The sequence below is a fragment of the Cervus elaphus genome, chromosome 27 (genome assembly GCF_910594005.1).
Source record: "Cervus elaphus chromosome 27, mCerEla1.1, whole genome shotgun sequence".
Classification (NCBI taxonomy): Eukaryota; Metazoa; Chordata; class Mammalia; order Artiodactyla; family Cervidae; genus Cervus; species Cervus elaphus.
Genome location: NC_057841.1, coordinates 42,992,009 through 43,009,100, shown reverse-complemented (window position 1 = coordinate 43,009,100; position 17,092 = coordinate 42,992,009). Strand labels below are relative to the sequence as shown.

At 45.2% G+C, this 17,092-nt stretch overlaps 1 protein-coding gene across 1 annotated transcript in view; it reads left to right on the top strand.

Annotated features, from left to right (window-relative positions):
- Window positions 1-17,092, top strand: part of LAMA1 (laminin subunit alpha 1) — a 122,918-nt gene that overhangs the window by 100,337 nt on the left and 5,489 nt on the right. Inside the window, exons 46-59 of the mRNA XM_043889529.1 lie at window positions 751-884; window positions 2,089-2,239; window positions 3,183-3,307; window positions 5,760-5,910; window positions 6,770-6,914; window positions 7,705-7,846; window positions 9,925-10,039; window positions 10,257-10,427; window positions 11,675-11,826; window positions 12,772-12,957; window positions 13,567-13,702; window positions 14,650-14,762; window positions 16,013-16,202; window positions 16,743-16,901. Of these exons, the coding sequence (XP_043745464.1) occupies window positions 751-884; window positions 2,089-2,239; window positions 3,183-3,307; window positions 5,760-5,910; window positions 6,770-6,914; window positions 7,705-7,846; window positions 9,925-10,039; window positions 10,257-10,427; window positions 11,675-11,826; window positions 12,772-12,957; window positions 13,567-13,702; window positions 14,650-14,762; window positions 16,013-16,202; window positions 16,743-16,901 (2,070 nt within the window). The remainder of the gene's footprint in view (window positions 1-750; window positions 885-2,088; window positions 2,240-3,182; window positions 3,308-5,759; window positions 5,911-6,769; window positions 6,915-7,704; window positions 7,847-9,924; window positions 10,040-10,256; window positions 10,428-11,674; window positions 11,827-12,771; window positions 12,958-13,566; window positions 13,703-14,649; window positions 14,763-16,012; window positions 16,203-16,742; window positions 16,902-17,092) is intronic.

Below are 17,092 nucleotides of genomic sequence, written 5' to 3'. Positions count from 1 at the left end.
AGCTGTGGGGACAGAGCTTTTCGTAATGTCTCCTGTGACCTCTGAAGTCACGGAGCTTCACTTTGAGTCTGTGAAGCCGACCTTGGCAGTTGTCACCAGCAGCGGAGGCATGCACCTCGAGGGACACGTCAGAATTGTCAAGCTTCCCCCAGACTCTTCCACCCACTGAGATTCTCACGGTTCCCAGAGGGCAAGTCCCCTGGGGAAGACTGTTGCTTCTTTAGGCTGTGTCGGTGGGAACGGGTCAGACGCTTGGGCAGAAGATACTAGCAAGCACAAATGCCATCTGAAATGTCTTCTTAAGACACAAGGTGCAAAGCACAGGTCGGTCCGTGCTGTAGGGTTTCAGGGCATCTGTCTTGTTGCATGATTCGCATCCATGCATTGCCTTTTCAGGCTGGGCAGACAGACAAGTGCAACGCCTTCCCTTATGACCCCTGTAGAGACTGCTGACCCCAGTGAGTTTTCTTGGAGAACTTCATGGGAGGCTCCGTGGAGGGCCAAGCCAGGGAAGGGTGGTGGGCACTGATGGCCAATGGTGGAACTGTCTCCCAACACAATCCTTCGGGTCATGCTCCAGCTCCAGGGGAGGGGAACATTTAAAGACAATAGAAGGTCTTTTTTTGTGTTCATATTTTTACTTTTTAAGAATAGAGAAAATGCTGTAAGAACTCCTTCTTTAAAGTATGTCAGTGGTCATGCCCACAGTCTGGCCTGTGGACTAACCCCAGCTCATGCCCCACACCCCAGGCTGATTTCCTGGCAGTGGAGATGCGGCGAGGAAAAGTGGCATTCCTCTGGGATTTGGGCTCTGGATCAACACGCTTGGAGTTTCCAGACTTCCCGATTGATGACAACAAGTGGCACAGCATCTATGTGACCAGGTAACAGACAAAGTTCTGTCTGAACATCTCTCATTTCTCAGCTGCATCTTTTAAGTAACTACGTGTTTACCCTGATGGTGGGAAAGATCGAAGGCAGGAGGAGAAGGGAGCAACAGGGGATGAGACGGTTGGATGGCATCACCAGCACAATGGACGTGAGTTTAAGCAAACTCCGGGAGATGGTGAAAGACAGGCAAGTCTGGGGTCTGCAGTCCATGGGGTCGCAAAAAGTCGGACATGACTTAGCGACTGAACAACAACATGTTTGTAATATCATGTAACAGTCCTTGAAATTTCTGGGGAGTAGGATTATAGTGAAAGAATACTTGGTTTAGATTTACTGTAGGAATTTTTTTCATTATTACAAGAGAAATAAACTTTGTTGCCAAAATCAACCATCAAATGAAGAAAAAAGTTAAAAGTTTGTATTACCTTCAGAATGTCAGGTCTAAGTCTGGGCAGCCAACCCAGAAGAGGGCAGTAACGAGCAGCATAGTGGAGATGCCATGTGGCTGGCAGTGGGACAAGCAGAGGGCAGGCCAGGAGGGAACCATTGGGGGGTGGGGGGGGGTTGTTTTCTTAGAATTGAGGCAGGATGGGAAATTCTTCCTGTTACAGCCCCTCCCCAAGGACTTCCCTGCAGGGACTTCCCTGGCGGTCCAGTGGTTAGGACTCTGTGCTTCCAACTCTAGGGGGCAAGGGTTTGATCCCTGGTCAGGGAACTAAGATCCTGCCTGTCATGTGGTTCTGCCAAAAAATAATAAAGGTTATAAAAAATAAAACTCCTCCCCAGAGGCAACTACTGTTAAGCAGCTCTATGTGTATCTTTCTCTTCACTTTTCTGTAATATCACATTTTGTCGTTATGATGGTATTGTTGGGAATTTGTGGTTTTTACATTGTTATTTGAGAAAACGGGGTTATAACAAAGGCAGTGGGCTGTTGAAACATATTTAGTCCATTATCTGTAACTATTGTAAGCAAGGACATAACAGGGTGGAATTGATGCACTAGAAGCAATACTCCCCAAGTTTCTAGAGTGCATACTAGGCCTGGGCTGGGCAAACCTAAATGCAGAGAGGCCAGTGGAGGTGTGGGGAGAAGCCGGTGGAGGCTGTGTGTAGAACAGATGTGTGTGTGTGCACACATGTGGACCGATTTGTCATTCTGAAAGTGCTCTTTTTGCAACTGTCTGTGACCCCCAGGTTTGGGAACATTGGTTCCTTGAGCGTAAAGGAAATGAGCGCAGCTCAAAAGCCTCCACCAAAAACAAGTAAATCCCCTGGAACAGCCAAAGTTCTGGATGTAAACAACTCAACCATGATGTTTGTTGGAGGGCTTGGCGGACAGATCAAGGTAACATTGTGAAGGCTCATCTATACAGGCTGATTTTACCAATAGATGAAATGAATATCCTTACATTTTAAAAAATATTCTAGGCAGAGAACAATTTTCCTGCTTCTGTTATTTTGTTTAATGACAGTTCATCTGCAGAGTTGAGTTGGTTTTGTAAAGGATCATGCTTCATAAATGGTATAAAAGAAAAAGCAGCCAACGGTTCATTTTACTATTTTTTCCCCCTCAATAATAAGAGAAGAAATTCAGTATTCCACATTAATTTTTGTGAACTTCCTTATCTCTATTCTGACTCTAGAGGTGTATTAGTCATTTAGTCATGTCTAACTCTTTGCAACCCCATGGACTGTATAGCTTGCTAGGCTTCTCTGTCCATGGAATTCTCCAGGCAAGATTACCGGAATGGGGTGCCATGCCCTTCTCCAGGGGATCTTCCCAACCCAGGGATTAAACCTGGGTCTCCTGCATTGTAGGCAGATTCTTTATCATCTGAGCCACCAGGGAAGCCCCAACTCTAAAGGTAGACTAACCCTAACCCTAACCCTAGTGTTTAGCAAGAGAGTTCATGGTATATTTTATTACATCAGTTAGCCTCCCTCCCAATAAAGCTGGGGTTACCTGGACCTGGTTCAGTGTTCTGAAATGAGAGTGAGGCGTCATCACTGACCACATCCTCTGGGTCTTTTCTCATCTGGTAAAGGGCCTTCTCTCCAGCGACCTTAGTAACTGATGTGACCTCTGAATTCTCGTCCTGCTGTCTGTCAGTCATTCTAGGATCCCAATTCATGATTGGAAGGAAGTCCAGTGATTACAAACTGGCCATTTTCCTGGATGTTGTTTTCTCAAAATTTGGATCTGTGAAATTTGAGCTCCCAAGGAGGAGCTTTGGACACTTAAAGAATGTATTTCTTTTCACTCATTGTTTGTGGTTTGTTTACACTAGAAGTCTCCTGCTGTGAAGGTTACTCACTTTAAAGGCTGCATGGGTGAGGCCTTCCTGAATGGACAGTCGATCGGCCTGTGGAACTATATTGAGAGGGAGGGGGAGTGCCACGGCTGCTTCGGAAGGTAACTCGTCCCACAGGTGACACTTCAGATGCTAATATGTACAGGGACCTGGTCCAGGGAAAAGGCTCGAGTTGTAGCATTTCTCAAATGCATTTGACCCTGCATGCGTGCTTAGTCGCTCAGCCGTGTCCTTCTCTTTGAGACCCCATGGACTATAGCCCTCCAGGCTCCTCTGTCCATGGGATTCTCCGGGCAAGAATACTAGAGTGGGTTGCCATTCCCTCCTCCAGGGGATCTTCCCAACCTGGGGATTGAACTTGAGTCTCCTGTGTCTCCTGCACTGGCAGGCAGATTCTTTACCACTGAGCCATCCTGCTGCTGCTGCTGCTAAGTCACTTCAGTCGTGTCCGACTCTGTGCGACCCCATAGATGGCAGGCCACCAGGCTCCCCCATCCCTGGGATTCTCCAGGCAAGAATACTGGAGTGGGTTGCCATTTCCTTCTCCAGTGCATGAAAGTGAAAAGTGAAAGTGAAGTTGCTCAGTCGTGTCCAACTCTTAGCGACCCCATGGACTGCAGCCCACCAGGCTCCTCTGTCCATGGGATTTTCCAGGCAAGAGTACTGGAGTGGGGTGCCATTGCCTTCTCCAGAGCCACCCTGAACTCTTGCTAAAAATGAGTTTTCTTAATGTTCCATAGAGCACACTTTGTAAGTGCTGATACAGACACAAACTGGTGCTTTACGTCTGCATTTGTCAATGGATTAAACTGTTTTCATTTTAGATAAGTGTCCCTACCTAGACAAAAACTTTAGCTCAGTGAGTTAGTAAGCTGCTTCTAGTAACTGAACCCATTTGAGCAGACCAGTAATTAGAATTCATCGTGCTTTTCACCTTTGTGTGTAATTTTCCACTATTAAATCATTAATACGGTCCAGTGATGCCCTTTAGATTTAAAAAAAAGTTTTTTCTCAATGTGGTCATGTACCTTTAACTTTGGCTTATATTACCAAGGAAGCTAACTGGGGTTTTTTTGTTTGTTTGTTTTTTTAATTCCCCTTTGAATATATTTGTACTCCTTTAGTGTGGTGTCAGCATACCTTTATAATTATGAAAAACCTCTTAGATCCTTAAAGGATAATATAAAATTATTGATTTTAACAGTTCACATCTAAATATGGGAGGGGGAATCTTTAATCAGCAGGCCTTCATTCCTGCATGAGTTCTGAGTAGCTGGTGCAGTAGAGCATTGGCTGCTTAGCTGACCTTTGATAGGGCAGGCTTCTGTTTCTTTACACATATTAAATCATGTGTCACCCTTCCAGAGAGGTTCGCTCATGATCCCTGTTTTACAGATGGAGGGAATGAGACACAGAGGGGTTAGGTAACTTTTCTGAGGTCACACAGCTAGTATGTTGGGGAGCTGAAATTTGAACCCCAGCAATCTGCTTCTAGAATCTGTGTCCTTCACTACAGGAATCCAGTCGTCCGAAGGTAAAGCAATGGGACTTGCTTCTAGGAGGTGACTGAGAATTGGACCATAGTTGATTTATGTGCAGTGCATTTCTTATATGTATTTATGGGAGATCTCAAGACAGAAATTTTCAGAAAGAATGGGACTATAGAAAGCTATAAATTTGAAACCTGGGGTTTTACAGAGTACCGCTACATTTTACTTTGTTAATGGAAACACTGTCATTGCTGGGTCTTCTGTCTCTGCTTGGAATTGTGACACAAAGTTTGGTTATTACCGCTTTACCACGAGAAAGTGCAAATTCATACCCCCCGCCCAGACACTCTAATCTAAATTTCACTCTCAAGCCCTATGACATTCCAGAAAAGTACCTTTTGAACATAATAATGACATGTTCCAAGTACTTTGTATTTGAAGAGTAAATCAAATCAGCTTTTTGAGGTGTGGGGAAAACTAGAAAACACTTATCTAAGATATGCTGGAATCCACAATGTGTGACTGAGTTGTAAGCTCATCTTGCAGATTTTTGAGACTCTGTTCAGTCAATGATATTTTTGTAAGCTGATCCTTCTGGAACATTGGTATGGATTTGTTTTCCATTATTAGTCCAGTTTAACTGATGCATTTAGTTAAAACCAGCACCAAGTAATAAATGCCAATATAAAATTGATTCCAAAAGCGCTGAAATTAAAGGAAATGAGATATTAAAGGACATCAAAGTCATATTAAAGGAAATTAGAGCAAACGAAAATCTAGTTGCTAAGTAGAACTATTTATAGCAGCAATCTATCCTTTGAGAGAATTTCTTTTTACTACAGTGAACACTGTCTACATTAACTCTCTTTATAAAGCAACTGGGTGCTTGTCTCGCATAATCTCATGGGGGGCATATTTTAAGTTACTATGACTTAACACTTGCTATCAAATTATGAAAATAAATGGCCTATGACAGTTTTGTGAGGAAAACCTTATGAGTGTCATGTGTCCTCGTGAACTACCTTCCTAAGAATAGGTTATATTTCACCCTCTCTCTGTGCAGCCCCCAGGATGAAGATGCCTCTTTCCATTTTGCTGGGAGTGGGTATTCTGTCGTGGAGAAGACTCTCCGGGCTACTGTGACTCAGATAATTATGCTTTTTAGTACCTATTCACCTAACGGGCTGCTTCTCTACCTGGCTTCAAATGGCACCGTAAGAGTTTTTAAGGGCACTATGCCCTGCTGTGTATATACAGTTGGATTGCTCTGAGGATATTTATTAAATGATTGTTTTATGAGCACATACAAGGATAATATATACACATGTTTGCCATACTAGTTTCCCATTTTAAATATTTATCAGTACAAACTCACTGGCGAACATTTGAAAAAGCATGCCAAATAGAAAATAGCTTCCCATTATTATGTGCATTTAGCCATGTCCAACTCTTTGTGACCCTACAGACTGTAGCCCACCAGGCTCTTGTGTCCGTGGGATTCTCCAGGCAAGAGTACTGGAGCGGGTTGCCATGCCCTCCTCCAGGGGAATCTTCCCAACCCGTGGACCCAACCTGAGTCTCCTATACTGCCTGTGGACTCTGCCCACTGAGCCACCTGGGAAGCCCCCCCGCATTATAAATGTCACTTAAACATTTATTATTAGATTTTGAGCCTAAATAAGAGGTCTTGTCTTATTCACTGTGACTTCCTAACCTTATTTGAATTCCATCAGAGGAGTTCATGTTCTTATTTTTATCTTCAGTGCTGGTGATCTTTCTGTTTTGTGGTTGTATTTTTAGGACTGGCTCATTTGTCAGTCTAAGTGAAAAAGATGCAGAGAGTCCACTTCTCTTACTGTGTTGTGGACTTTGACGTTCATGAGTTTGTCTCACATATGTCTGTATATTAGTCTAGAAAACCTTGTGGATCCTTTTAATGTCCAACCATTAGGCCAGATCCTGTTCTCTCAGTTTGACTGTGGGAGGTTTCCACCCTCCCTGACTTGGAGAGGAAGGAAATACTCTGATAATAATGTAACCATGGGTAAGTGTTTTCTCTTTTTTTTTTTACAGAAAGACTTTTTATCCATTGACCTGGTCGATGGCAGAGTCAGGGTGACAGTTGACCTGGGTTCTGGGCCTCTTGCTCTGATTACCGACCGACGCTATAATAATGGAACGTGGTACAAAATTGCCTTCCAGCGAAATAAAAAGCAAGGTAAGTGTGAGGACAGACGGACAAAATGCCCTGGTAGGAATGGAAATCTTTCCAAAGTTAGCAGTCTTTGTTTTTTCTTTAGCTTTCTGAGTCTTCTTGAATGACATTCTATTCGAAAGCCGTTGTTTTCTTTGGAATTCTGAGCATCAGGATTCACAGCATGGTGAAAGAATAGTCTATTTGTCTGTGGTTTCCCAAATGCATTGGGCTTCCCTGGTAGCTCGGTTGGTAAAGAATTCCCCTGCAATGCAGGAGACCCTGGTTCGGTTCCTGGTTCGGGAAGATCCCCTGGAGAAGGGATATGCTACTCACTCCAATATTCTCCAGGGCTTCCCTGGTGGCTGAAAAAGAATCGCCCTGCAATGCAGGAGACCTGGATTCGATCCCTGGGTTGGGAAGATCCCCTGGAGATGGGAAAGGCTATCCACTCCAGTATTCTGGCCTGGAGAATTCCATGGACTGTATAGTCCATGGGGTTGCAAAGAGTCGGACGCGAATGAGCGACTTTCACTTTTGTAAATGCATTATTTAACATTAAAGGCTAAATTGGAATCAAGGGTCAAATTGATTCCATTTTCTTTTACAAATTCTGGTGCCATTTAGCACGTGCATTCTGGATTTATTGGCTTTTGTAAAGAGGGTTTTCATTTGCCCTTTAACAGTCAAGAACATTCCTTGATCAAATTTGCAGGATGGAAAAGAATATGTCTTTGTTAATGAACTTCATGAGATGTCTGTGTTTTGTTTTACTGCAGAAAATGACTTTATCTGTTCCCTTGATCTCCTTTAGGGCTCCTAGCAGTTATCGATGCTTATAACACCACCTACAAAGAAACCAAGCAAGGGGAGACTCCAGGAGCATCTTCTGACCTCAATCGTCTGGATAAGGATCCAATTTATGTGGGTGGATTACCGAGGTCTAGGGCTGTAAGGTATGATACCACACTGCAGAATTGTCGTGTCCCTAATTACTATTTTAGCTTCCATAACAAAATCCCACAAACTGGGCAGCTTAAACAACAGAAATAATTTAAAAATGTATAAGAAATTATACATTATACATCTCTTACAGTTCTGGAGGCTGTGATTCAGGTGTGAATCACCTGTGAAATCAGGTGTCCACAGAGCTGCTTCCTTCTGAGGATCATGAGAAAGAATCTGTTCCATGCTGTCTCTGGGCTTCTGGTAGCTTCAGGCATTCCTCAGCTTGTAGATGGCATTCTTCATCTGTGTGGACACATTGTCTTCACTCTGTGTCTCTCTGTGACCAAGTTTCCCCTTTTTATAACGACACTGGATTAGAACCTATCCTAATGACCTCATCCTAGCTTGATTACAACCACAAAGACCTATTTCCAAGTATGATTACATTCAGTACCTTATGAATACTACGTCAAAGTAGAACGTTAGAAAGTCAAAATCTTTTTTGAGAGGAGGTGGAGAACATAATTGAGCCCATAGCACTCTGTTTTGATTAGTATGCCATATTTGTTTTTGTTGAGTCTCCGACAGCTCTTTGCGACCTTGTGGACTGCAGCATGCCAGGCCTCTCTGTCCTTCACTATCTCCTGGATTTTGCTCAAATTCATGTCCATTGAATCGGTGATGCTATTTAACCATCTCCTGCCGCCCTCTTCTCCTGTTGCCCTCAATCTTTCCCAGCATCAGGGTATTTTCCAATGAGTCAGCTCTTCACATCAAGTGGCCCAAGTATTGGAGCTTCAGCTTCAGCATCAATCCTTCCAGTGAATATTCAGGATTTATTTTCCAGTATGCCATATACTTGAGAAGTAAAAAAAGTCTTTTGTAGTAAAATTTATGATGTTCTACTTACTGCCTGTGGAACATCTAAAAATGGTAACTGTGCAATATTTGGAGACCTCACTTTCCATCACACGTCATTCTCCTGTCCAGATTTTCTACTAGAAAAATCTCTTTGGAGACCAAAAAAAAAAAAAGATTGTGCTTTCTGCAGACTTATCTGGATTTCCCTTTTATGTGATTAGAGTGAATAATGTATGTGAAAGCTGAAAGACCAGCATCAGCAAGTTGTATTGAAGATAGCAGAGGAGAGGTGCACTGATTCTTATTCTTGTTTAGCTTTGCGACTTTAATAATTCACATAAACTTTCTGCAGTTTGCTGTTCTCAGTTTTGTAATTTTGAACTGGGAACAAATTAAGCGAGACATTTCTTTCACACCATTAAAAAAAAGAATGCATACACGGCCAGCAGTCAAGGTAGCCAAGCTCCCAGAGACTGAACTGTAAACTGTGTGCCGTAATTTCCTTATGACAATACACTGTCTTTTCTTATAACTGGCCTCTGTTTTGGTGCGTATGCCCAAATGGTAATGACTGTAACAGTTTCCCTTAAAAACATTAAGCAGGATTTTGTCTAGGTAGCCATTTAGGTGGTTGTTGCTCAGTTGTGACCGACTCTTTATGACCCCATGAACTGCAGCCCTCCAGGCTTCCCTGTCCTTCATTATCTCCTGGAGTCTGCTCAAACTCATGTCCACTGAGACAGTGATGTCATCCAACCATCTCATCCTCTGTCACCTCCTTCTCTTGCCCTCAGTCTTTCCCAGCATCAGGGTCTTTTCCAGTGAGTCAGCTCTTTGCATCAGGTGACCAAAGTATTGAAGCTTCAGCTTCAGCATGTCTTTCCAATGAATATTCAGGTTTGATCTCCTTGCAGTCCTAGGGACTCTCTAGAGTCTTCTCCAGCACCACAGTTTGAAAGCTTCAATTCTTCTGCACCCAGCCTTCTTTATGGCCATCTAGGTAGTTGTGCTCATTAAATTTGATCCTTTTCTTTAGTCCTAAGGCAAGCACATGTTTGACCTGAATTCTTACTGTCTCATGGTCAGTAGCCTTTTTAGAGGGAGACCTAGACATTTCTGAGAATGACACCTGGAAGGAGATCTTCCTTGTTTTTATTTCTTCTTTCAAACCTGGAGTTATAAGATCCAAACTTTGTTGCTGCTGCTCTCCTGTCCTTCCCTACAGGAAAGGTGTCTCCAGCAAAAGCTACGTGGGCTGCATCAAAAACTTGGAAATATCCAGATCGACCTTTGATTTACTCAGAAATTCCTATGGCGTGAGGAAAGGCTGTGTATTGGAGGTGGGGAGCATTTTATGAATATTGGAACCAGTGTAATAATATTAGGACGAGTAAATCAAATGCCCACTGATTTACTAACATCCTAAGGCAACAGAATCTAAACCAGGGGGTTGAACGAAAAAGAGGTGGTGGGGAAAATGGCAGTCTCTGGGTGGTGTTTGTAGGGGGAGGTTCCACACACAGTGGACCTGATGGGCCTTCTCTCCTCTCTGACCAGCCTGTCCGAAGCGTCAGCTTCTTGAGAGGTGGCTACATTGAATTGCCACCCAAGTCTCTGTCACCAGATGCGGAGTTGTTGGCAACATTTGCTACCAGGAACAGCAGTGGCATCATCCTGGCTGCCCTGAGCCAGGGCGGTGAGAAGCCAGGTGATCGGCAGGCCCATGGGGTAAGTGACCCAGAGGCTCTCAAGCCAGGAGCTCTGGGAAGAAGTGACTTCAGGAAACACTGGGTGGAAGATGACTTAGTCCTAAGGTGTATTCTAGCTGTGTGCCTGGTTGTTTATGGGGGTGCATATTTACTAAGGAAACGTGTTCATTGCTGAATGTGGTTTCCTTCATGAATCAGTGGTGTCTTTGTGTTGCAAAGTCCATCTTCCTCGTCCAGCCACTGAGGAAAAAGATACTTAGGTCTACCTCGGTTCCTAATAGCATAGGTGATATTTACCCTTTCCTCTCCTCAAACTTTATATATTATGTAACTTAAAGAGACTCAGAGAATGCTAATGTATTGTATTAATGAAATAGAAGTCACAAAGCTACAATTTAGAGTATGGCTGTCTACTGTGCAAGATATTTTATGGATAGTGTCTGTGTGTGTGTTTATTCAGTGAAATATTATTCAGCCAGAAAATAGGAGGAAATCCTATGTATGAACACGTATGAACCTCGAGGACATTATGTTAAGTGAAATAAGTTAAATGGAGAAAGACGAGTACTGTATGATCTCATTTTTATGGGGAAACTTAAAAAAAAAAAACTCATAGAAACAGAACATGTTGGTGGTCACCAGAGTTTGTAAGGACAGGAGGGAATTGGGTGGAGAGGGTCAAAAGGCACAAACATTCAGCTGTAAGATAAGATCGGGGGTGATATAGAGCACAGTGACTATAGTGACATATTGCGTTTGAAAGTTGCTAAGAGAGTGGATCTTAAAGGCTCTCGCCATAAGAAAAAGATTTTGCAACTATATGAGGTGATTGATGTTAACTAAGTTTATTGTGGTGATCATTTTGTAATATATTCAAATATCCAGTGGTTGTGTTGTATACCTAAGGCTAATACAATGGTATATGTCAATCATATCTCAGTAAACCTGGGGAAAGAGAGACATAGATCAGTGACTTACGACATGACTGTTTGTTAGTACATAACGTAGCAGTAAGTAAGTGTGAAGACAGTGTAGAAGTGGAAATCTTTGATGTGGTTAGTGATAACAGCCTAATGCAGAAAGTCAACTATGTGAGCAGAGATTAGAAAGCAGCATACGAAGTAGAAATCAGTTGTGTCACATGTGATATTTTTAAGGAGCTGCTTCCTTGGCACTAATACAGCTGCATTGCTTTCATCAGATGATAATTCTTTAAATCCTATAGTAATGTCTTTTCTATGGGAATTCTCTATGTCACCTTCCTAGCCCTTCTGGTCCATCATGCTAATTGAAGGCCATATTGAAGTGCATGTTAACCCTGGGGACGGAACCAGCCTGAGAAGAGCTCTTCTGCATGCTCCCACGGGCACCTATGGTGATGGTCAAGAGCATTCCATCTCTCTGATAAGGAGTGGAAGGTATTTGCCTGACCTTATGAAGGTTCCCCAGTAGGGTGCCTGTATGGGGCTCTTTGCAGTGAAAAGATTGGGATAATTAGTATGATGTCATGAGCATTCAGTTTTTAGCATTCCAAAATAATTCTAGAAGCTTGCTGGAAGACCTCCTTGGAAATCAATTTCATCTGCTCTGTGATAAGACATTTGCAGATTTTTCATAATTGAACAACCTTAACCCTGCTCTTTCGTGGGGCCCAGCATAAATTGTCTTTAGTTGGAAAAATCCTGTGTCAAATACCAATACATTGTTAGTAAGTTCTAATAGTCAGTGGGAAAATAGTAAATAACTGTAGTGTGCTCAGTTGTGTCTGACTCTTTGCAACTGAATCCACAGTCTGTAGCCTGTGAGGCTCCTCTCTCCCTGGGATTTTCCAGGCAAGAATATTGGAGTGGGTTGCCATTTCCTTCTTCAGGGGATCTTCTTGACCCAGGGCTTGAACCTGTGTCTCCTGTATGGCAGGCGGATTTTTTACCACTGAGCCACCCAGGAAGCAAATTTTAATAGTGAATGGTATAATAGTAAATAGCAACAATGCAAATAGTAAAATGTAAATAGTAGTAAATAGTGTTAGAGTAACATTTCTGTATTAATCTCCCTCAAAAACTATGGACCAAATGTTTTAAAAACACACTGGACATTTTGTCACAGATAAAGAAGTAAAGGATACTCTCCAAAAAGCACTCGAACTGAATAATGTTTAATCATATTACGTTCATTTTGGGAAGATGTTCAACTGTCTCTTTTCATGTTCAAGAGTTGCTTTTTTTTTTATTCACACATGTTAAATTTCATGTTAAAAATTTTCTTTCAGGGAAAACTTTTATTAGTAAAAACTTGCTGAAATAAAATGGACAGTGATGTTTCACTGTATTTAAAAACCTTTATTTTCTCCTTTGACTCTTTAGAGTTGTCACCGTTCAAGTGGATGAGACAACTCCTGTGGAAATGAAGTTGGGCCCGTCAGCAGAAAGCAGGACCATAAATGTGTCCAGCCTGTATGTTGGGGGCATTCCAGAGGGTGAGGGGACACCCATGCTCAAGATGAGAAGCTCGTTCCATGGCTGTATCCGAAACCTGGTCTTTAACATGGAGTAAGTATGACTGTACTCTCAGCCTGACTGTGCCCATCCTGATTTTTCAATGCCCAGTACCGACACTAATCTACAATCTAATTTTGCCATTGGAGCTGGCCTCAAATTCTGCAAGTTCCCAAATAATAAGTGGATCCCATGTTTTATCATGAAAATCCCCCCAGATGGACTTTATTGAACTAGAATGATGGACAGTCTGGTTATCATGCATGAGAAAGAAAAGAACCACTCGACATTAGTTTCACGGGTGGTGCTAGTGGTAAAGAACCTTCCTGCCAATGCAGAAGACTTAAGAGATGTGGGTTCTCCCTGGGTCAGGAAGATCCCTTAAAGGAGGTCATGGCCACCCAGTCCAGTATCCTTGCCTGCAGAATTCCATGGACAGAGGAGCCTGGTGGGCTACAGTCCAGGGGGTCGCAGAGTCTGACACGACTGAAGAGACTGAGCATGCGTATGGACTTCTAGTCATTGTGGGAGACGGTTGTTCGTTACTCTTACGAGTATTAGTATTTTTTAATGAGTTTTAAGTGTTCAGTAATCATATGACCTTGGTGCATGTGTTGGGTTGTATTATCATCATTGACTCTTAAATGCTTTGTTTGTATCTAGACTTCTGGATTTCACGAGTGCCACTGACTATGAACACGCAGACCTGGACTCCTGCTCACTCTCAGAGAGGCCGAAACTAGCTGTCTACCGAGAGGATGGAGAACTCCCGCCAGAACCCCAGCCTTTACCAAGTCCAGTGAGAAGGCCCTTCTTTAATTATGCAGTTTAGTGTTAGTCACTCAGTCGTGTCTGACTCTTTGTGACCCCATGGACTGTAGCCCGCCAGGCTCCTCTGTCCATGGGATTCTCCAGGCAAGAATACTGGAGTGGGTGGGTTGCAATTTCTTTCTCCAAGGGATCTTCCCTGCCCAAGGATCGAACGTGTGTCTCCTGAATTGCAGGCAGATTCTTTACCGTCTGAGCCACCAGGGAAGCCCTTGTTAGCTTTCACTTTCCTTTCCGTTTGATGATTTCTCTGCTTCCTTGGTTGAGAGCTCATGCCGTGGTGATGCAGATGGCTCAGTTGTACAGAGCAAGGCCTGTCTCTGAGTTCAGGGTGGTGGTGTTGGTAGCCTCCATCCACCGACCTGGGAAACTGAGCCTATGGCCTTACTCGGCCTGGACCCAGGGCACCTGCCCTCCAGCCCGGCTCCTCCTGGCTACACCTTGCTCCTGTCGAGGAGGAACCACCTTGGCCTGTCCCCTGTGGGCACGTACAGTCCCGGGCTGCCTGTGTGCCAGCTGGTCCTACAGCTGCTGACCCCTGAGGCCCTCCCCAGAGCAGGGTTTTTTTGAGGAGGGGTGGTTGCAGGCATAAGCAAGGCCTTTGCCTCTTGGACCAGATGAAAATTCATGGGAATTTGGTGAATTTGAGTGGGATTGAGGTAAAAAACAGAAGCTCTAATTGCCTTCTCAGAGAGACAAAGGGGTGTGGAATAAACAGCCGAGAAGGTAAAGGCAGTGCTGGGGTGTTTGTGTTGCTGGTGCTCTGACACCATTGCTTCTGAGATGTTTCCTTCATGGAAAGACATGTTTGTGTTGCGGGGTGTGGTCGGGGGCCCGGGTGGTGGGCCTGGCCTTGCATGGCTTTATCATGAAAGTCATGGCTTTATCATACAAGTGAGCCGTGTGCACCTCTTACAGGGACTGTGTGCCATGGACGGGGCCCCAGAATACGTCCCCAATGCCCACCAGTTCGGCCTTGCAGAAGGCAGCCACTTGGTGCTACCCTTTAACCAGCTGGCTGTCCGAAAGAGGTAGGCGATGCTCTAATGTCCTCATGAGGTGTCTCATTGCTAGAAGAGTCCAGGGCATATTCTTCAGCAGTGGGTCTTTTCTGGAAGAAGCTTCTCGTGTTTCACGAGAAGTAAACACTTTGGAGTGTTCAGCTTGCCACCACACGGCAGCAGTGAGTGGCAAAGAGGAACGCAGCTTCTGTGCGGCTCAGATGCGTCAGCATGGTTCAGCCGGGTTCGATAGTTTGCCTGGACCCCGTCTTGATGATGGCGGGTGGCTGCCTCCCTGGGGGTGTGGAGAGCCCTGGCTACCTAAACCCCTCTTCTTTCTGGAATCCCAAGTCCCCTGAAGCTGTCATCTGGACTCTGAATCCCATTCTACAGGAAGCATTCACTGATCTGTGGGAACGGCCCCCCCAGCTCTGTCATCATGACCCCAAATTCCTGGAGCCACATGATCGCCAGCCTGCACGTTCCCTCTGCCCTTCACACCTGCCTGTCGCAGGCAGCCTTCTCCAGCCGGGGAAGCCGGCTCACATCCCAGAGAGCTCGTGGCCCAGGCTCCTCAGGACCCGCAGACCTCCCTGCCCTCCTGTGGGTCTCAGCCCCGCGGTCCACGCCCTCGGCTCTGCAGCGCTCTACGCCTCTGTCGCCTCCATCTGGGGTCATTGCCCCTTGTCTCCTGCCTTCAGTCCCCATGAGCTTGGCAGCTGCCCGGCCCCTGATCTTTGAGGTCCTCTGGCTCTGATCTGTCAGAGGTCTTTCCCTCGTTCCTCCCCGGCCGCCTTCTCCCCGTGGTCACACCGCTGAGCACTTGATAAGTACGCACCCCACCTGCACAATCTCTGCTTTAAGCATCCTGCTAACCACCTCTCCTTCCTCCTTACTTCTCGCTCCAGCAGCTGCTCAACCCCCATCAAGACCTCTGAGCCCTCTGACTTTCTCGCCATCATCACCCTTTTTTGCTGCAGCTCATTAAGCCCCCTTCCCCACTGGCCTCCATGTGACCCAGTTTTAACTCTCTGGTATATTTCTGGTGTTAGTTTTGGGGGGAAAGGGACCCTCCTCTGTTCACTGCTTGATCCTCTGCTCCTAAATTCCTGGCAGACGGAGGTAGGCAGTTAACCACAAGTGAATGAATGGATAGGTCAATGAAAGGATGCATGACCTGAGATGTTAAATGTAGATGCTGAAACACTTACTGGGCTCTCTGAATCTAAAAAGTGACAGTGAGAGCGTGTTCCTTTCTGAGAGCCCTCGCCTCCCTCCAGGCTTTCCGTTCAGCTGAGCGTCCGCACGTTCGCCCCCAGCGGCCTGGTGTACTACATTGCTCACCAGAACCAGGTGGACTACGCGGCGCTGCAGCTGCATGCAGGCCACCTCCACTTCATCTTCGACCTCGGGAAGGGCAGGACCAAGGTCTCACACCCCGCGCTGCTCAGCGATGGCCAGTGGCACACGGTAGGCTCTCGGGAAGGTGGGGTCACTCGTGCCGAGGTCTGTTCCACCGGCCCCTCGTGTCCACTCCATTTCACAGTAGTGGATCAACCCCTTTGATTTCCAGCTTGCTCTGTGTCTGATATCTGCCCCATAGAATGTAGGCTTCTGATGGGCACAACCTTTTCTGCCTCCTGAAATACCCCCAAGGGCTCACTCAGTGCCTGACACTTGGTAGGCCCTCAGCAAACATTGGTAGAATGAATGAAATGTTCATTCACCAGATATATTCTTGGTTTGACGAGAAGTAAACCAAGCCCACGGGTGGTGTGAATGGGCCCAACCTCATGTCCTGGCCTCCTTGCTGCTGTGACGGGGACTCTGAAGCAGGTCCTGTACTAACCTGCTCCAGGCTCAGCCTCCTCTCAACCCCAGAGGTGTGAACACCTGAGCCGTCCTTGAGGGTTCCATTCGGGTTATTACTCCTGCAGTGAACAGATGCTGCAAACAGCTGTTGTTTTCTCTGATTCCTTAGAAATGACTCATGTCTTCCTATCACTCTAGGTCAAGACAGAGTACTTTAAAAGGAGGGGCTTCATGACAGTCGACGGCCAGGAATCGCCCGTGGTGACCACGGTGGGAGATGCCACCACGCTAGACGTGGAAGGAAAGCTGTACCTCGGAGGCCTCCCCTCCGAATACAGGGCCAGGAACATTGGAAACGTAAGCAGCGTTTTCTCCGTAGGCCCATCTTTACCTTTATTGTGGTTGTTGTTTGTCTTGCGGAGGAATGTGTTTGTATTTAAATTACTGTGTTTGGGCCTGGAGTTTGGCCACAAAATGCAAACATTTGGAACCACATCCCTCGACTGTATGTTGGGACTTCTCCCTGAAGCCCAGCCTGCCTTCCTGCT